Source organism: Nipponia nippon, unplaced genomic scaffold (genome assembly GCF_047370975.1).
Source record: "Nipponia nippon isolate SJK-2023a ecotype South Korea unplaced genomic scaffold, ASM4737097v1 scaffold_9, whole genome shotgun sequence".
NCBI classification, from domain to species: domain Eukaryota; kingdom Metazoa; phylum Chordata; class Aves; order Pelecaniformes; family Threskiornithidae; genus Nipponia; species Nipponia nippon.
The window spans coordinates 9,895,471-9,915,951 of record NW_028262413.1 but is presented as its reverse complement, the minus strand read 5'-3'; the positions used below and the strand labels follow the sequence as shown (position 1 = coordinate 9,915,951).

The 20,481-nt window shown below is 39.1% G+C and overlaps 1 protein-coding gene across 5 annotated transcripts; it reads left to right on the top strand.

The window, feature by feature from the left end:
* The first annotated feature begins 420 nt into the window (after positions 1-420).
* Positions 421-19,884, top strand: TMF1 (TATA element modulatory factor 1). 5 transcript variants are annotated; one of them, XR_015701356.1, is made up of 18 exons: positions 421-759; positions 3,256-4,496; positions 6,279-6,382; positions 7,268-7,394; positions 8,365-8,470; positions 9,122-9,264; positions 9,822-9,988; positions 10,164-10,320; positions 10,818-10,910; positions 11,516-11,672; positions 12,436-12,628; positions 12,961-13,030; positions 13,114-13,206; positions 14,265-14,375; positions 15,030-15,176; positions 15,647-15,772; positions 16,676-18,922; positions 19,282-19,884. XR_015701356.1 is itself a non-coding variant. In XM_009469879.2 (17 exons), the coding sequence occupies exons 1-17, from the start codon at positions 618-620 to the stop codon at positions 16,817-16,819; spliced, it is 3,321 nt and encodes a 1,106-aa protein (XP_009468154.1). In that variant the 5' UTR covers positions 421-617; the 3' UTR covers positions 16,820-19,884. The 5 variants fall into 5 exon arrangements, 1 of the variants encoding a protein (XP_009468154.1); XR_015701354.1 differs by having other exon boundaries at positions 19,158-19,884; XR_015701355.1 differs by having other exon boundaries at positions 16,676-18,982.
* Positions 19,885-20,481: the final 597 nt, after the last annotated feature.

Below are 20,481 nucleotides of genomic sequence, written 5' to 3'. Positions count from 1 at the left end.
TAATCGGAGACCTTTCTGTAAGCGGTGCCAGATACCTCAACGTGAGTTCTCGGATTTTACTTGGTGCCTGTCAACCGTGTTTAAACTTTCCACCTTTTAAACCATGAACCGTGTTTGAACTTCCCATCTTGCAGCTTCGCACTTGAACTCAGTAGTAAAGGGGGAGGGCACTTCCCTGTAATTTTTAACCAGATGATTTTCAACAGCTGCACGTTTGGAAGTGTTAAAAGGCCCCGCGTAAGCTGCGGGGCTCAGAGCAGCGCGTTGAGGCGCTGAGGTTTAGGAGAGCGTACGCGGAAGCTGTCGCTCCCGCCGCGGCCCGGGGGCCCGCCCGCCATGACAGGGAGGGCGGCGGAGGCCTGGCTCCGCCCCTCGGGACGGGTCGGGGGCCGGGGGCGGCTGCGCGCGGCCTTGTTTGCGACGTGGAGGCCGGCGGCGCGCAGGCGCGGGGCCGCCCCTCCCCGCCGAGCCGAGCCGAGCCGAGCCTGAGGCCGAGGCCGCGGCCGCCGGCCCCGCCGCCGCGGGGGAGCGGGCTCTGAGGGCGGGTCGCTCCCCGCCCGCCTCTGCGCTTGTGGCTCGGTGCCGCCGCCTCCGCGCGGGAGCGGGCGAGGCGGAGGATGAGCTGGTTCAACGCCTCGCAGCTCTCCAGCTTCGCCAAGCAGGCGCTGTCGCAGGCCCAGAAGTCCATCGACCGGGTGCTGGACATCCAGGCCGAGGAGAGCCCCTGGCCCGACGCCGTCATCCCCGACTACGGCGACGGTAAGCGTGGGCGGCGGCGGGCCCCCCTCGCCTCACGGCCTCCGGGGTGGGCCGGGGCGGCACCTTCCCCTCAGCCTCCTCCTCCGCGCCCCTCCCCTGCCCCCCCGCCCTAACCCGGGGCGGGGGCTACACCGCGGGGCTTCACCGGCCCTCCCTGCCCGGAGCCCCTCCTGCAGCGCCGGCGGTACTTCGCGTTCCCCCCGTAGGGGCGAGGAGGGGTAACACTGACAACAAGCGGAGGAAGCCTCGGCAGCACACGCAATACCTGGTTGTTGTCACCAGTGTCGTGCTTTTGTTGCATGGGTAGCACTGGGCTTCATACCCGTATTTCTCAAGGTGTTATTTTTTTGCCGAGGGACTAATAGGTGATAAAAACCACTCAGTTAGTAAAAAAAAAGGGAAATTATGTTCTGAGGCATGCATGGATTCGCTCTTTGCGACAGGAAGAGCGGGGTAGAAGCTGGAAACCTGGTCTGCCTCAACCAAGTGAAGTTTCCACTTTTTGTGGTGTTAAGTGCCTAATCCTCCAATATCTGTTGAAAGGAATGTGTTGGTGGAAAAATTGTCACGGCTTGGTTATGAGGAAGTGTCTCCTTTGTACGTGTGCTCATGTAGAACCTGTAAGAACCATCAGACCTAAACTGCTGCTTGGAAGCGAAAGAGCAAAAAGGAGCTCTCACATTAAAAACTTTTTTCCCCGTGAATAATACCTTAAGAATGAATAAAGAAAAGGCTGAGATACTAAGTCATCTGGAATCAGCGTCCTTACTGCAGCTACATCTGGAAGAACTGTACATATTTGTAGTAGGAGGTTATTTCCAGGTATACCCACAGCAGAGTCAGATTTCTGAAAATTGAAAGCTGTAAGAATTGAAAGTGTTTTCTCGGTTGGTTGCTCAGCAAAGCGTAGGGTCAGTTTTGCATGTCATCGTCCCTTTGTGGGAGCAAGGGCTCGGTAGTCACTTACTTAGTCCAGTGTTGTCTTAAATTACAGGAATTGTTTATAGAAGACTGTGTTGTGCTTAGTTTCTTAAAACTTTAAACTTGTCCAAACTGTTTTTTAATTTAATTTAATTTATATCTTAGTACTTATAGGAGTTCTATAATTCATAAGGAAAGCAGCAAAGACCAGCCTGCATCTGTTTTTCAGGGAAAACATTTATTTTTAAAAGAAGTTAAAATATTTTCTGAATGTTACAGTTCATTCACAGGGCTTTTTCTGAAGCTATTGGATCATGGACAAGGTAGTAATAAATGAGGTGTTTGTAGTATTTTTGGCAATGACAGCAGTAATTATCTGAATTTCAGATCCTTAGGCCAATAGGTATCAACAGTTTCTGAAAGTCGTAGTCTACTTTAAATATTATAACTCTATGTTTTTTAATATATATTGCTGTATAAAATAAGCTTGTTTTTAAGTAGTCGGAAATATGTTATCCAGATTATGCTTGTAGGTACAAAATCAAATTGAATATTATTTTTGGATTTATCTTTCTTACTTGGGATGCTGCTGAAATTTGGTAATGAAATTCTTACTGTCCTTTCTGTTGACAAGTTCTGAAAAACCTGCGAGAAATACAATAATAGTAACTAACTGTTACCTTTGTTTTAGGGCCGCTTCAGAACTAATCAATTCAGTATTTCTCCCTAGGAGAAGAAAATTATCATGTTAGCTGGGCTGCTGACAATGTGTATTGTCAGCTTCAGGCCATTGCTTGGTGTGTGAGGAAAAATATGAAACCTGTCAGAAGCTGAAAGGGCAAGAACCCTTCTTATAGTGTAAATTCTACAAATATTTAAAGCTCCCCCCGCCCCCGTTTTCTGTAATGGTGTGTGAAGTGTTTGTCTGTGTTCTACTGGCAGATAACTTTTAAGGTCTAGTAATTGTTTCCTCCTTTTGTAATCTATATAATTCTCTAAACTACAGTTTTTCAGATTGTTTTGCCTAGCCTCCTCTCACTGTAGGAAATAGGAGGCCACACTGCCTTTCCCTTGTTCCCTTCCCAGAGGAAATGCTTGCTTTTTGTGCCTGAATAGGCTTCAGACTTGCCCTTACAACTTTTGGAATGATGCACGGGCTCGTTTCCCCTTCCCAGACACTTCTCTCCCATCTTCTTTCTGAAATTCTCACTCTTGGATTTACTGACGTAATTTGTCTATGGTTTCTTTCTGCCTTTGCTTAAGCTACTGTTTAACAGGGAGGGAAGAAGTTGGTTCCATTCAGGTACTCCTACTTTCTAGGGGTGTCTGTGTCCACCTTAAGACTTAGAATTACTTCATGTCTCCCTTAAGCTGCTTTTGCTTTGTCTAAAAATCGGTTCCGAGCTTTGTAAGGAAGTAACAAAAATGATGCTGTTTGTGGTCATGTATAATATTCACTTTAAGTTATATGATATTGAAAACATTTTTTCTGGACTGTTGCATCTAAAAAGACAAGTGTTGCAAAATAATACATTTTAAGTGTTCGTGGCATATCTCTTTTTTTTATTGTTTTAGGAACAAATTCTCTCATAAGTGGAGGATGGGATACATCTTCTTGGGGCTTAAGCTCAAATACAGAACCACAGAATCAACCCGTATCACCAACAGCAATCACTAAGCCAGTGAGGAGGACAGTAGTAGATGAATCCGAAAACTTCTTCAGTGCCTTTCTCTCTCCGACAGACGTTCAGAGTATACAGAAAAATCCAGTGGTATCCAAACCTCCAGCCAAATCACAGCGACCCAAAGAGGAAGTGAAAACCACTTTAAAGGAGTCTCAACACCCCAGTCAGCTGGAAGTACCAGTGACAACAGAGGCAGAAGTGAAGGATTCCTCTGTAGCTGCCCTAGCGGACTTGAAAAACCTTGATATTCCCAAGGAGAAATTAGAAGAGAATTCTGTGCTGAAGTCTGATGCCAAGCCTGAAGAAAGCACAAATGAAGGTACTGACAAAAAGGTGTCTGCTCTAACTTTGGAAGTACCTGAGGATGCTCATAATGAAAAATCCAGTGTAGAAGGGGATGGAACGGGAGGTGCACAGCGCAGCACTTCGCAGCCTCTTCATGCAGGTACAAAAGATGTGGGTTTGGAAACTAAGGAGCGAAAGACTGAGGACAGGCAAAGCAATACGCCATCGCCTCCAATTAGCACTTTCTCCTCGGGGACATCCACAACTAGTGATATTGAAGTTCTGGACCATGAAAGTGTAATAAGTGAGAGCTCAGTAAGTTCAAGACAAGAAGCTGCAGATTCAAAATCAAGTCTTCATCTAATGCAAACATCATTTCAGCTTTTATCTACATCTGCCTGTGCAGATTATAATCGTTTAGATGACTTTCAAAAAATGACCGAGAGCTGCTGCTCCTCTGATGCTTTTGAAAGAATCGATTCATTTAGTGTACAGTCTTTAGATAGTAGAAGTGTAAGCGAAATAAATTCAGATGATGAGTTGTCAGGTAGGGCTTCTGCTTCAGCATCTGTCGCTGTCAGTCCTTCTGCGCCAAAGACAGAAACGGTTGATGCCCTGAAAAATAAATCTGAAAACTTGAATGACACCTCTGTTTTACATCCTGAGGAAGCTGAGATGGAAGAGAGTGGGAGAAGCGCGACCCCTGTTAATTCTGAGCAGCCAGATGTTTTGGTTGCTACTGTGCAAACTGTTGAAGAACAGACTGTGAAAGAGGAGGCTGAGCCACAGCAGGATGCTGTTGAAAAATTGTCAGAAGAGGACACTGAAAAGCAAGAGCTTAAAAAGGTAACTGTAAAACATTTTTTGCAAACACACCCTTTAATTACAAATGAAACTCCTGTCATCTCCTGATACAGGTGTTAGCTTCACCTTCTTTGAATGAATTAATTGATGCTGAACTACCCTACCTTGTAGAAAAGTGTCCGTGATATTCTGCAGTGGAAGAACACTGGTGAAATTTCTGGCCAAATAGTTTTGGGTTTCAGCTAATCCACCTAGTTATCATTATTGTGAATTGAGAGTAGTGCTAGCAAACAGGAAGCCTTGATAAGTCAAATGTGTTGGCTTAATTTTTTTTCTGTGAAAGGTGGAAGGGATTCCTTGAAGTATTTTGATTTGAATTATGGAACCACAAGCCTTTAGTATTTCAGCAATAATCAAGATAATATTTTGCAAGCGTTTTTTTCCAGACTTACAAACTGTCAAAATTTGTTTACATTCCAGGAGTGTTATTCATGTTCTTTGAGGATAGTAGTAGTTAGTGTAAATAAGTCCTTTTTACTAGATAAATTAATGTCTGCTTCTAGCAGAAATAATCTTTACTTTAAAAAGAAGTTTTTTAATGAAGAAGATAAGCCTAGTTACAGATAATGAATGGATTAAAAGAAATTTGGATGGCTAGTTTAAATAGACAAAATGACTAGAAATGTGGCAAAGTAGGATACTCAAGCCTATGGAAGGCTAAACTGTAGCTTTGAAGCAGTGTGCTTTGTCCAGTTCTGCCAGTGTACTGTGTGTGCTATCTTTTTTCCATTTCCTTTGTCACCTTCCTGTTCCTCTGTTCCTGTTTTTAATTTCTGAGCTCCTTTGACATGTGTTTTGTTCTTCTTTCTTTGCATTTTGCTTTGCTCATAGTCTACATGCCTAATATGTGACATAGATGGGCCCTACTCATGGCTGTGCCCTGTAGGCGTGTTTACAATACTGATGCTCTTTCTGATAGTAATAAAGGAAAAGCAATTGCTTATGGGAGTTCATAAAACCCCAATGTAATCTGTGTTTTAAGGAAAGCATTTGTTTGTGTAAATTGTACAGAATGTCAGTGTAAATTCCTCGGGGAACTCCATAGCCATGTACTGTTATCCGTAAGTTTTCCTAACTTAAATGGTTATACATTACGGGAAATAGTGATAATGGACCACAGCAAATTTTGTCTTTCATTGGCCATATTGAGTTACATTTATAGAATGTTTCATTTGCTTATATTTGCATATGTGCATGTATGTTTGTGTGTTTTCTCTATATTTAGCTTTCCAAAATCTGGTATTAAGAAATTACTTTGATGATGGGAGCTAAGAGCTCTTGATCCTGCCTGGAAGTTTGCTTCCCTCATCTGACATTGTTTTCCTGCTTTGTGCTAACGTTTTATGGAAGAGAGCTTCCAATGTAAATTATTCTGTGATTCTGTAAAGAGTGGTATAAGGATCATTGCGAGTCTTAATGGTTAATGTTAGCTACAGTTTTATAGGCTATATCAGCTCTGTTTAAAAACTTCATTTGTAATTAAATATAACTGTTGATGATTTTGTTGAGGACCTTAGCTGAGCCACGTGTGCTTATTTGGCAGGAGTTCTACACCTGTAGAAAACAGGTGTCTTGTGTTTAGGTATTGCTTAGTTCTAAATTAATGTGGTAATCTTCACTGACTTCTACCTCAAATTCCTAAAAACATTAAGTTCAGCTTTAAGTAGTGTTGGGAGGGAGTGGTGGGGGGAAAGGGGAAGCCTGCCCCTCTTGTGTTTTAATTGTCCCATTCATCTGATCTTTATCTGTAAAAACGTTGTCCAGATGATTGATTCATTAACTGAGAAACTGGAGAAGAGGGAAATACAGTTATTAAGTACTAGTAAAGAAAAGGCGCGTCTGGAAGAAGCTTATGATAACCTAAAAGAGTAAGTATGAAAATTACACAGTAGTGGGTGTAACTGTAACTTTAATGTAATACAATCAGTAGACAATATCGTAAAACAAATAGCTTTATAGCTAGAACAAAGGTTGCAAGGGATATGCACTGTTTGGGAAAGGTGGAAATAGTGCTTGCATGTGCTGTGATGGTGTTTTTTTTAAAGACACATTATTTCTTGGGGACAAAATCTCTTTTGGGAAGAAGCTGGTGAAAGATTTTTCAGTAAGTAAGCAGTAGGAATGACAAGCAGATGTGTAGAGGCAGGCTTGGTTATTAATAAAGGTCTGTTATAAGACTGGATTCAGCTACTAAGGGAGACTGACTTTTCTAATACCGATGGATGAACCTGATTTACTAAGTAATTTGCTGACGAAAATGTAGGCAGTGAAATTGTGGTAGAAGGGCTGGTTGTAAGGAAAAACCTGAATTCATTATTTAATTCAGTTAAAAGGAAAAAAAATGAAAGGTTGGATTTACCAGTTTACTGATCAAATATCAAGTTTAAAAATTTGCAGATAACATGTGAAGGTATTATTTAATGACTAAATTGATCTTAACTTAAAAATACATTTAATCATTTGCCCTGTATATGATATAGACTCTGGTTAATCAGAAAGAACTTGATTAAGGGGCAAAACGTTTAAGGTAAATCAAGCATTTCATTGTTTTCATGGGTAAATTACTGAATTAATAAAGATCTTTGATTAGTACTTCTAATATGGATGTGCTTTTTTGACTTCTGGTTAATGTGTGTAAAATAAAAAAAAAAAAAACAAAACACATTTTAAAAGCATTTAAGACAACCTGTTGCAAACTGCTTGGAATGTCACATAACCGTGCAACTGTTCTGAAATGTTAATTTTAAATGTAGTGAAATGTTTAGAATGAAAGAAGAGAGCAGTAGCCTTTCATCTCTTAAAGAGGAGTTTGCTCAGCGAATTGCGGATGCTGAAAAGAAGCTCCAGCTAGCCTGCAAAGAAAGAGATGCAGCTAAAAAGGTAATTTGGCTTTTTAGTGAAATTAATGTTTATTATTTTAGTACACAATTAAATTTCTTGAGGTAAATTCATAAAAATTAAGCTAGGGAAAAGCATGAGACCAACAAGTGCTATCTCGTGGTATTAGTAACTAGCATAAGCTGATTCTAGCTTCCCAGGCTGCTTGTTATTTCCTTGTGTTGACACATGTATTCTTACAGCGGTGTTGTGAACCAAGTTAGGGAACTCATTTAAGTTAAAGTTAGTCTGGTTTGGGAAAAAAAAAGGTTTAATGTCTGCCCTCATTTACCTTGTACCCATATATTCATTTACATTGCTGTGAGGGAGAAGAACGGCCTGGGGATGTGGGGAAGTGGCGAAGAATGGGGATGGCTTCTGTAGAGGATTAACTGGTAGGCAAATTAAGGACTGAGGACAGATTGGTTTGGAATGAGCAAAGAAGTCTGCAGCAACAAAGTTTATGGAGTTTAAATGTTCTTGACCTGGTATCACAGCATTACATTTCTCTGGCTCATTGCTAATCTGTAAAAAGTAAACTCAAATCTGTAACTGCAAAAAAAAGATATTTTTGACAGTTGTTCTGTCACTTTATGTGTCACTGTGTTGGCACCGTACTAAGTTGAAATAGAAAAATTACCCGATACCTGTGTGTGATTATAACAGTTTGTTTTTACTATATGGCAAAAGTTTAAAGTATAGAAAGTGAAATGGAAGAGGAGTTGGAACAAATTGTACAGAGAATTTATGGAGTCTCAATCCTTGGAGGTTTTTAAAACTTGATGGGATAAGGCTCTGAGCAATCTGATGTGATCAGATACTCTCCAGAGTTCTCTTCCAACCTAAATTGTGTTCAAATAAAAGCATTTTGAGAGGAAGGGGAGAAGAAAAAGGTGATCAGTGTAACTTACTGTGCATTTTTCCCTAAATATATTTTAATAAATGGTCCTAAGTATTTTATCCTATTATTTAGGAAGTAAAGACTGTTAAAGAAGAATTGGCTACTAGACTTAATACCAATGAAACTGCCGAATTACTGAAAGAGAAAGAAGAGCAAATCAAAGGATTAATGGAGGAAGGTAAGAATTAACATTTTTTTAAATAGTAAAAATCTGGAGAATAATTTGAAATGTAATGCCTTCACATATGAGCCTTCTTTATGTGGGAAAATATACAACACTTGAAGCACGTTAGATGTTTCCGAATATTTGAACCATTTAGTTAATAGCAAAGAGCAACAGGAGGGATCAGTCAAGCACAGATGGCAGGAGGGGTACTTTCTGCAGTATGCATTAAAAGGTGCTGTGAGATAAAACCAGCAGGCAGTACAACGCTCCATCTTCCATTCAGCAGAAATCTAACAGGGGCATTGTTTAAGGCATTTCTACAGTGTCTCCCTTGCTACTTTTTAATTTTGGAAGTAGAATGTAGTTACGAAACGAACAGGCTGTTTCGGGTTTTTTCCTGATACGATGAGCTCTTTTGCTTTACTTTCAAAGCCTCTCACTGCCTATCCTGTCTCACTATAGCTTAGTGTAGCAAGGTCATCTCAGGATAAGGTAGATTTAAAACTTAAGAACTTGCATGAAAAAATGTAAAAGTAAGTATTTACATATGTATTTGATTACTGTTTTCATGGGACTGAAGAGTAGGGGGAGGTGTGAATAGAGAGAGTTCATAGAATAGCAGCAATATGCACTAGCTTTATGTTCATTTTCTTCATTTTCAAGGAGAAAAGCTTTCCAAACAGCAGCTGCACAATTCCAACATTATTAAGAAATTAAGAGCCAAAGAGAAAGAGAGGGAAAATACTAACACAAAACAGAACAAAAAGATTAAGGAAATGGAAGAGGAGTTGCAGCATTTAAAACAGGTGAGATACTTTGGGATTTTTTTTTTTTAAAGCTTTTTATATTAGCTGCAGAGTAGCCTTTTAGGGAGGCTCCAGATAGACTGATATTTTTCTTTTCTGGGAGACTTCTCTATTTCATATTATCGGAATACTGAGATCTGATTTCTGTGTGTGTTCTCAGAGCAGTTTAAAACTGCGGTCAGGTATCTTCCCAGCTGCTTGTTTGCACTTGCACTGCTAGTTATCAGGTGGACCGACCAAATTCAGTACACTAAATTTTAGTTGGAAAACCTGTACCAGCAAAATTTGGGGGGTTTTTTGCTTGGTTCGTGATTGAATCAAGACCTTACAAGCAGCAGACCCAGTAAGAGGAAGTACGCGAAACTGGTGAAGAAGAGCCCCCTCCTTGGGGGAAGATGGGGGAGAAACACCTTTGTCTTGGTGAAATGTTGGATCGGTTTAGTCATTTTGTGTAACTTCATCCTGAATTGGTTGCCGCAGTTGTCATTGTCCTTAGGTGGCGTTGTCTACCCCATGTACTGGGATTAGCGTTGTGCTTCTTGTTTGCACTCTAACAGGTGCTTGATGGCAAGGAAGACCTTGAGAAGCAACATCGAGACAGCATTAAACAACTGAACAGTGTTGTAGAGCGACAAGAAAAGGATCTTGCTAAACTTCAGGCAGAAGTGGAAGACCTTGAAGAACGGAACAGAAGTGTCCAGGCAGCACTTGACAGCGCATACAAGTAAGCAGATATTTGTGTGCCTGTCTTCAACCATACGTTCAGCTTCTGTGTCTGTTTCTTGTGCAAAGGTTGTGAAATGTTAATATATTAACAAAGTTATTTGCAAAGTCACTGTTGGCATTGTATAGACTGTAAAAAGCATTGCTTTTTCCGCACCCTACCCCCCCCTTCCTAGGGAACTTGCAGATCTTCATAAAGCTAATGCAACAAAGGACAGTGAGGCACAAGAAGCAGCCCTAAGTCGGGAAATGAAGGCAAAGGAAGAGCTTGGGTTAGCTCTGGAGAAGGCCCAGGATGAGGCACGACAACAACAAGAAGCTTTGGCAATTCAGGTGGGTCTTAAATGCAGTGAATAAAATGTTTGCATTGAAAAAATGAATGTGCTCCGATGGTGTGTGCATCTGACGTAATGAACCAGATGCAATATAGGGTGGAACTCATATTTGTGTACTTAGCCGATACTCAATGGATTTCTTTCCTGTGAACTTGTTCAGTCTTTAGTGGTAGTTGTGCTAAGCTTTAAAATTTTAATTTTATTAACAAAAATACTTTTAATTTTACTTGTCTAAATAAAGGGACTTTGACAAGCTCTATGTTAATTTCGTAGTGCTCTTACCGTGATGCAAAGTTCAAGAAATTTAGTTGGACGAAATTTTTAGTGATAGATAAACGAGTGTAACTATTTGTGTGCGTGCAAAACTTAAGCTTTTAACTTGTAAACAGATACACCCTGTTTAACAGTGTTTGAAAGTGGTATAGGACTGTAGCAATGAATAGGCGGTACTATAACTTTTGGCAAGAGATTAGTGACGATGTCTTGTTTATTTAGGTGGCAGACCTGAGGCTAGCGCTGCAACGTGCAGAACAGCAGGCAGCAAGAAAAGAAGACTATTTACGCCAGGAAATCGGTGAACTACAACAGGTGCTGTAGCAAATAGATGATGCCGACTTGTATCTGCAAGGAGGGCTTCTAAAAACTGAAAATGAAATGCTAACTTGACATTAATAGCCTGAAAAAGAGGCTTTGTTTTCCTGGTTACCTGCAGTATTTGTCCTGTGTAGAACAATAAAAATATTAAAGCAAATGTTTTTTTAATCACGTATTGAAAACAAAATCATAATTTTTATGATACCTTTTAAATGTAATATTATCCTTTTAGTATAAGGCAAAGTACAGCCATTAAGTTTGTAATAGTCCTCTCAAATTGCTAGCCAATATGTTCTAAATTACTCTATAGCTGCTGCTTAAAAATATTTTTGTTGTTCTTAAGGTCCAGAAGATAGATAGGTTGTTGCCAATATGTTTCAAGTGATGTCCCGAGGCCTCCTGAAATGTAAATTTCAGGGCTGTTGCTCTGTCATGTATCTAAAAATGTTAGGCTTCTATCTTGAAATTTCACACTTTGAGTCTGAACATACGAATTTTAGAATGTAAAGCCACTGCTATGTGTTGAGCTGAATTCTGTATTAATCTTTTAATCCATCATACGATTTTAAAGCTTAATTATATTTAATTTGTGATTTCAGAGACTCCAAGAAGCAGAGAGCCGGAACCAAGAACTAAGTCAAAGTGTTACATCTGCTACACGGCCACTTCTCCGGCAGATAGAAAACCTGCAAGCCACACTGGGAGCACAGACCTCTGCGTGGGAAAAATTGGAAAAGAACCTTTCTGACAGACTTGGTAAGATATTTTTAGGTTTTGCTGAACTTGTGAGGCTCTTGATGAAGATGTGAGATGGCTGAAGGTGAAAGAAAAGGGCTTGACACTTGCCCAAAGCTTAGATGGTGGGTCAGGAGAGGTGAGCACAAAATGCTTTTCTGTAAGGAAATGGTATGTGGGGTATTCTGGCAAGGTTGTTGGACAGGTGGTTCATTGGTTCTCTTTAAAACACAGCGTAACATGAGATTGAAGATAGAGGTGTTAAGGTGTACATGTCCTTACGGCATCTAAAGGAAGGAGGGACATTGAGACGCTGAAGTACACCAGCATTTTCAGTTGTCAAGCCTGGTGCTTTGATTCTGTACTCTAAAGGTTCAAATCATTTACTTACCTAATTGCATAGGTAATGAGACATATATTTGTTGATATAGTAGTAATCTATTATTTTAAATGAAAAATGCATGAAATGCCCAAAGGTGGACACAGAGAAATTGCTTCTTTTCTGGAGGCAATCTGTAGTTGTATATTACGTGCTGAAAGAGTATGAAGTCTCCTTGTTCTGCATTGCCTTGTTTCTCTAACTGTATGGTGGAAAATATTTAATTTCCTTTAAAACAGAAAACAGTTCTTGTTTGTGTGGTGTTTTTTTTTTCTTTTCGAAAAAGCAAAATTAGTTTCATCTAAAAAAATCCCAAATTCCATTTTGATGCTTAAATAATTGGTCCATATTATGGATGTTTGATCAAAACAGTTAAATTCTATGGCTTTCTTTACTTAATATTAGGTGAGTCTCAAACTCTTCTAGCAGCAGCTGCTGAGAGAGAACGGGCTGCTACAGAAGAACTTCTTTCTAATAAAATTCAGATGTCTTCTACTGAATCTCAGAATAGTCTTTTAAGGCAAGAAAATACACGCCTTCAGGCTCAGCTAGAAGTGGAGAGAAACAGGTTGAAGAAAATGGAAAATGAAAACAGTAGGTGAGTTGCATTTTTGGTTAACAGTGTCTCTTTAAAATTGTAGCGAAATGGAGTAAGCTCTCTCTTGCATAACCACCTGCAGCAGATCTCTTTGCAAGTTGGAAGACTTGATTCTTTTCAGTGTTGATATGACTGTACAAAATGATGACTGCTATTGCAAAGTTGCCCAGCTGATTAAAGATATTTTGTTTCATGTTAAAGATTGTCTGAAGTATGTTACTGTCATAATGTTTTAAAGCCTTGAAGCTATGTTTGTTTTAAAAGTATATGAATCTAAACACAGAATATGTTTACTTACTGACTTTCTCTACCTCTTTCTTTCCTCAATGTAGGTATGAAATTGAACTAGAAGGGCTCAAAGATGAGTATGCAAAAACCTTGGAAGATGCAAAGAAAGAAAAGGTATTGCCTACTTCAATTTTAAGCTATGTTATCGTTGAAGTCTGAGCTGGCAGGAGTTTAACAACCTGTATTTATTTTTGTAGACGCTGCTAGCTACTCAGCTAGAAATGGAGAAAATGAAAGTTGAGCAGGAAAGAAAGAAGGCAATTTTTGTGCAAGAAGCAGCAAAGGAGAAGGTACCAAAACCTAACATTTCTGTTCAATCTTATTTATACTATCATTATTTTAGTAGATATCTAGAACCTGAAACTGTCTCAGGCAACAAAGTGGACTTAGAGCAGTGCAGTATATACTGTCAGCCTAGGCATTAGGGACTTGGCTTTTTCTTTATTGTGACTGCCTTTTATTTCCAGTGAAATAAGTACTTGTGCGATACGCACTGAAATGAGTCTTGAGTAATAGTCTGTTTAACCTGAGAAGAGATAAAATATGGATAATGATTGGTTTAATCTTCTGGGTTTTTTTTTTTTTGAATGCTCTTGGATTCTGTTTCTTCTGAAGCTACTTGTTTTCTTTGCTTAGGCTACTAGCATTGCTTCCACTGAATTCCTGTTCTGCATTTCACGTGGCTCTGTAATGTACCGCCTGCTTTCCAGCTCAAGTCAAAAGTCACAGAACAGTCCTCAATAGTCAGTAGCTTTGTTACTGCTAATTAGGAGTTGATATTCAAGTAAAACTGTTTGTATTGCTGGTTTCTTACCATCTCTAGTTCTAAAATCTAAGTGCTTTATCCTTCAGAGGCTAGCATATTTTCAGATGCTGCCTGTAAAAAGAGGTTAGTCTGTTTGGAAGGCATGTCAGTAAGGCATTAGCATGTGAGAAATCTCAGAATTGAATTAATACACTTTATTAGAAAAAAAAAAGTATTAACATGCATTCTGAAAAGAGATGTACTTCTGGGTTTAGGATATTCTTCCTGTGATACTTTTGGGCATACAAAATTGCCTCTCAATCTCCCTTGGCTACTTGAAAGAGAAATTCTTTTGGTGTAATCTGCAGCTTCTGTCTTCATTTCCTGAAAAGTCTGAGGATTTGAACGTAGGCTAGAAGTGTTAGTAGCACAGCAATTCTTCATTGGAAGAAACGTTATCTGTCATATTATGTTTATAAGTGGTGGTGGAAAAGGGCAGTCTGTTCTTTACAGAACCTGTCTTCAACCATCTTTAAAACCTTTTTCATTATCTAACTGGTGATGTTGTGTGGGTTTTTTTGTTGGTTTTTTTTTTTTTTTGAGGATCGGAAGTCATTTACAGTTGAAACTGTTTCAAGTACTCCAACTATGTCACGCTCTAGTTCCATAAGTGGAGTTGACATGGCAGGTCTTCAGACATCTTTCCTCTCACAGGTATTGTATATCAGTTACATTGGCCTTTTTTTGACAGACTGCTTTTTCTCCTCTTCAAGAACTTCTATTAATTTAGAAAATGTCTCTTCAAGAGTATATTGGCCTTAGACGACGTAATTCCTATGCAGAAATGTCTAAAACCTGCCTAAAAGATGTCTATGATTGTAAAACATCTGTGAAAGCTAGCGTGAAAATACGACTTTTATTGCAGAGTAATATATGCATGTATTGGTGCTGAGCTCACATGTCTAATTTCATCTAGAAGAATTGAATAACACTAGTGGGAGTCAAATCAATTGATTTAATTTTATCAGCCATCCTGGTTTAGGGCACAACGCTGCTCCCTAGGCAGTATCATTGACTGTTGTGGTCTGTGTGAAGTCTGCTGCTTCTGCTGCTTTCCTATGGATACGGTTATTGATGTCCAAATGGCAGTTGTACAGGCGACACGAGAACTTGCCAGTAAGGAGCTGTCTCAAATTGTACCTATTCACCTTAAGCTCTTGTTTTGAAAACAAGCTTTAAGCATTGAAATGCTTGCCTAGTTACAGTGTAATTTAAAATCTTAAATACAATAATACTTTGGGAGAGGGAAGATTCCAAAGGGTGCACATTTTTGTCTAATTTTAAGCTTCTCTAACCTTTTCTTTGTAGGATGATCCTCATGATCATTCATTTGGGCCAATAGCTGCTAGTGGGAGCAATCTTTATGATGCTATTAGGATGGGAGCAGGTTCAAGTATCATTGAAAACCTTCAATCACAGCTAAAACTAAGAGAAGGAGAGATTTCTCATCTACAGGTACTGTAGTTAATCTTATATAACCAAACACAGCATTTATAAGTGTAAATACTAATGCAATCAATATTATATTCAAATTTTATATTCAATATAAAATATATGCAATCAATTTTATATTCGGAAAGCTTGGTCCTTCTCCTCACAGCAGAGTGCATTCACTCTTCCCTTTTCATGACAATTCTGTTAAGCAGGATAGGAGGTATGTGTAGAAGAGCAAGAGAAGGATTTGTTGCTTCCTTTTTTGTTTTGGCAAGGAGCTATACAGAAAACTGAACTTGTCTATCTGAAAAAGAAAAAACCCAAACCACTGATCAGGTTTGAGAAGAAAGTGAGAGTGCTTCCAGGGTGTGCTGTTTCATAGCCTGGCTTAAGAAAAAGCCTTAATTACCCTATCAAAATATTTTGATACAGTGTTTTATAAATATTGTAAATTCTGTCCTCCTCCTAATTGTTAAAAGTATTTACCTTAGCTGGAAATTGGAAACCTTGAGAAAACTCGATCAATAATGGCAGAAGAACTGGTTAAATTAACAAATCAAAATGATGAACTTGAAGAAAAAGTGAAGGAAATACCAAAATTACGTGCACAGTTAAAGGTAAGTGTATTTCTGTTGCAAATCTGATGTAAAATTGACATATTTGGGTTTTTTTTTTAGGAATACCCCTATCAATTTAGGATTATATCCAAATCTGTCCCTAATCATAAATGACTGAAGAACCTGGTTTTGGTTTTGTGGGGGTTTTTTTTGTTTTTTGTTGTTTTTTTTAACCGTAGAATCTGAAAATACCTACTCCATGACTAGGTGGTCACTTCAAAATGCAGTTGTTAGAAATGTGTGCTGTGCATAAGATTGCGTGCTAAATCAGGGAGAGAATGTTTTTTTTTCTCTCATTTAAGACACTTGTCTGGAAGTAGTCTTTGTAGAGGAGGGGGTGTTTTGATAAATAGCATGGATTTATGAGAGCGATGCAGAAGCTGAATGAGTGTGCAGTACTGATACAGGTGATAGGACAAATATTTTAATCCTCTGAATGTTTAAGAACTTAAATTGAAATATTGGTAATAGTTCTGGAATAATTTTGGAAATGGTCATTGTTCTTTAAATGCAGAATGTTAAATTTCCCGATGAAACATTTCACAAACTGTGGTCATTCCTGTAGTAAAACTTAGTGCAGTTTGCTAACTTTTTTAATGCTTACAGCAGTTGAACTTCAAGGTGCTTCAGTGCATCCTCCGAAGCCAGCACTAATTCTCTGTAGTCAAGGATCTTTGTCTTTGGAATATCTTCATTTTATATCTAGAGTATAAATGTAGCCATATTGAGGGAGTCAAAGCATAAAGTATTTGTGAAGAGTTTACTACGTGCTTCGTTATAAAACAGTGATACTTTGATAAAATAATGCTACGCTTATTTTCCTTAGTAGTGTAAAACACTATCCTAGCAGCAACTTTTTTAAAGTTGAAAAACAGTCAGATAATAAACTACGTGTCCTCGCAGGATTTGGATCAAAGATACAATACAATTCTTCAGATGTATGGAGAGAAAGCAGAAGAAGCTGAAGAACTCCGACTAGATCTCGAAGATGTGAAAAACATGTACAAGACTCAGATAGATGAACTTTTAAAACAAAGACAAAACTAATTCCTGCTGGAACTCTTAACATTATATGATAACAGATTGTAAAGAGAATTGTTTCTGTAAATGCTGAATTTAAATGTCTTGTAAAAAAACCCCAACAAACTGTATTATAGAAAGTGTGACTATATAATAGAGTTCATATGTTGACAAAAAAAAATCAATGCTTTAAGTGTCTTGTACTGTCTGCAGTTAAATTATTTGTGCAATATTTAAATTTTTTTCTCCATCATCCCTTATTTAATTTCTTGCTAAACGGTGGACCATTTTGCTTGTAAACAGTAGCAGAAGTGACGATTGTTACCTTGAGACCAGCACTGAAAGGCATGAGTTTTACTAAAACAGCCCTGGATTCAGAAGAAAATGACATTAGAAGTCTTTTTTAAGTGTTCTTAATAGAGTTTTTCTAAAATCTCATCCGTAAATTTTTACTAACAAAATAGCAGTGGCTTGCTATCTGAAGCATAATTGGTGGATATTTTTATGACAGGAAAATCTCATATTTGTACTCACAACATCTGAACATGTTAGGATGATAATTCTCTATTCTTAGACAAATCAGATTAGTCGGACTATTTTATCCTACGTCCTCTAAGCACTTGAGTGTGAAAATCAGCTGAGACTTTATAAATTGCAGCTTCATCTTGTATATTGCTTGTGTTGTCTCATGAGCCGTCTAGAGACAGCAGCTCTGCTTGTAATTCTAAATGTGTTTAACTTTTACCACCAGAAATCCAAACTATTCAATATTTGTTTTAGACTTGGATGCTGATTTTTAGCAGTAGCTAAAACAGTTCAGAGGGATGCAGAAAAATGATGATTTTTTTGTTTTTAATTAATTGCTGCTGCTCTCATGGTTCCTTCTATGTAAGTAGCAAGGTTTAGACTTTTTGCAAAATGGTACCGTGACTTAATATAGCTTTCAAGCAAGTCTCTAGTGGCTGCAAAGTATTTCTCATGCCATTCCTTAAGCAAGGTATTGGTCAAATAGCATCGACGTGGCTTGAAGTTTAGCTGCATTTTCGGTGATGTCAGAGGAAACATTTGAATTGGACCCTTGGGAATGCTGAGAATCGGGGGAAGAAGCTTGTGTCTTCCTCTCTGCGTTCCAGACAGCAAATATTTTGCTACATCTCAGAACTGTAGCTGTGGTGGGTACTCGTGTGAAATACTCGGTAGTTGAAATTCTTTGCTTATGATACCATTGCTTCTGTTGTGAGAGGTTTTTTTTTCACATCTGTGCGCATTGTAATTTGTGTTAGAGAATTCTGTTCCTGCTTGTGTATTCAAGTGGCCTGAGAGAGACGAAGGATGTGAATGATGAGACATTGCTTCTGGAGAAAAGCCTCTCAGTAATATGACTTTTCTATGGCTGTTAGGGATCTATTCCTCATTGGGAGAACAGTTAGTCACTGAAGTTACACAGGCAAGGGTATGTTCGTGGAAAAGCCTAGTTCAGTTTGAGATTCAGGCAGTTATTCTGAGGATTTCAATAAAGCCATAGAGCAAGAACACTAAAATTTGGCTTAACTCCCTATCTGTCACAGAAACTTTAACTGCTTTAATAAAATAAAAGACTTTTTTTCTTTCCCTTTTTTTTTTTTATTTCTTTTGGTGGGGAGGTGGGAAGGAACTACCCTCCTACTGTCTTCGTTTCAGTTTTGGAAACCAAGGTGAAACCATTTTTCTTCTGAAAAATTCAGAATTTAACACTTTTGCCTTCATATTGAAGCATGGTTGGTTGCTCTAGGTTTAAAAAAAAAACAAAAACCCCACAAAAAACCCAAAATCACACTCCAGATAAAAGCACTTGTTGGAACTTACTGATTTGCTGTTAGAATTATGATGTGCAAATGTTAGAAGTTCAGCCTTTTCTTAAAAAAAGACGACAACTTTTTATGATGGTCAAAGATCAGAAATTCTATTCAGCTTGTATCTACTGCAGTGAATCAATAAATTGCTGATTTTAAACTTTTTTTTTTTTTACAGTCTTGGTAGACAAATGCAGCACTCCTTAAAAAAAAAAAAAAAAAAAACAAAAAACAACCAAAAAAAAACCCCAATCCTTTGAACTTTTATTTGGACCTCTTGCTGCCAGTGCTTTTGAAGGTAACATTTCCTGTGTAATGTGTGAGGAGATACTCCTCGGGGGCTGACACAGGTGCAGTTGTGAGTATGTCTTAGACTATCTTGGTTTTTCAGGAAGAGCTTGGGTAAATGGGAAACTTTAACATGCAGTCAGCATTAACTGTTTTAGATAATAAAATGATTAGATTTTTAAATTTTACAAAAGTAGATGTAAATATTTGTATTGACTGTTTTTGGATTCTTTATTCCCATTTAGTGCAACCTTTACTACCACATGAGAATCAGATGGCCTACTGTGTCTTAATCATCAAAGCCTTAGAAAACAAAGTGGCTGTTGGAAGGTAACAGACTTTATTCTGTTTTGGTCATCTTTGATATAGGTCTTGTATGCTTGTTTTGAAGAAGCATTAAGATCAATGCCTGCTTGGACATCTTAAGTTGGTTGCTATTACTGAGATTGCCTGGAAAAGTAACATGCAAAATGAAAAGGACTTGGGTCAGAATACTAATGTCCACTTCTGTTTATTACTTCCTTCTGAAAGCAACTAATTTATACCTCACTTTCACTGCATACACAGGTATGAAGAAATGCTATTTAAAGGCTTACTCAAAGTATACTGAGGGGGTTTATTTCCTAGTTTTACCTTCCATAACGTAGGTGGGTTTGGGTGAGGTATAGGCTACGCTGGTGTTCACTTCTCTGGGTGTTGTGTTGCGTCCTTTATCAACACGGGGGGTGATGTTCGAAATCCTAGGTATCCATACATGAGAGAGAGAGGGTTAGTTCTATTAATTTTTTTGTCCTGCTATAACTTTGTTGCAAATTATGTACGTACGTTTTACTAAGGGCTATAATAATCCTGCATTTGAAATGAAATGGGTTATCGCACGGTGAAATTGGAACCCTGGGTTTCTAGTTGTAAAATGTGTATAAACTGTAAAAAGCATAGGTCAGGGTAAAATAAAATTTTGTGCTAAGAGTGTGCTCTGGTTCTCTTTGAGAAAAGACTTAAAAATAGTTTTATGGTGGGTGGGTGTGCATGAACCTAGTGGTATGTAAGGAAAATATTGCTAAAGTTAGAACATAGCAAACGTAGTTTGAATTCAGAGTTACAAGTGCCAGTTACATCTTGTGGTGTCGTGGGTATTTAGGGTGGTTTATTTATAAATTCACCGCAGTAATGGGGTTAATGTGAAATCCAGACTAGTTCTTTACTGAAGCCGAACGGCCTCCTGAGCCCGCGGTGCCGGGGGCCTGCACGCCCGCCGGCCCCTCGGGCCCCGCCGTGGGTCCCCTCCCGGGCCGGGCGTTTGCCACCCACATTTCCCACCTGTAAACGAGGGGAGAAGAGGCCTTCCCTGGGGTGGAGGAGTTAGTGCCTACGGCCCCCGCGGCGCTGGTGGAAGCAGGGATTGAGGAAAGCTGTCAACCACGTTGTGGGTTGCCAGTAAAGGCAGCGCAGGAGCGGTGCCCTGTGCCTGACGGGCACCTCAAGCGAGGCAGGGGATTAATTAACCTTTCCGCTTGCGAATACGGCAGTTTCGGAAGGCGGCGGGGGTGGGGGTACCGCGCCGGGCCG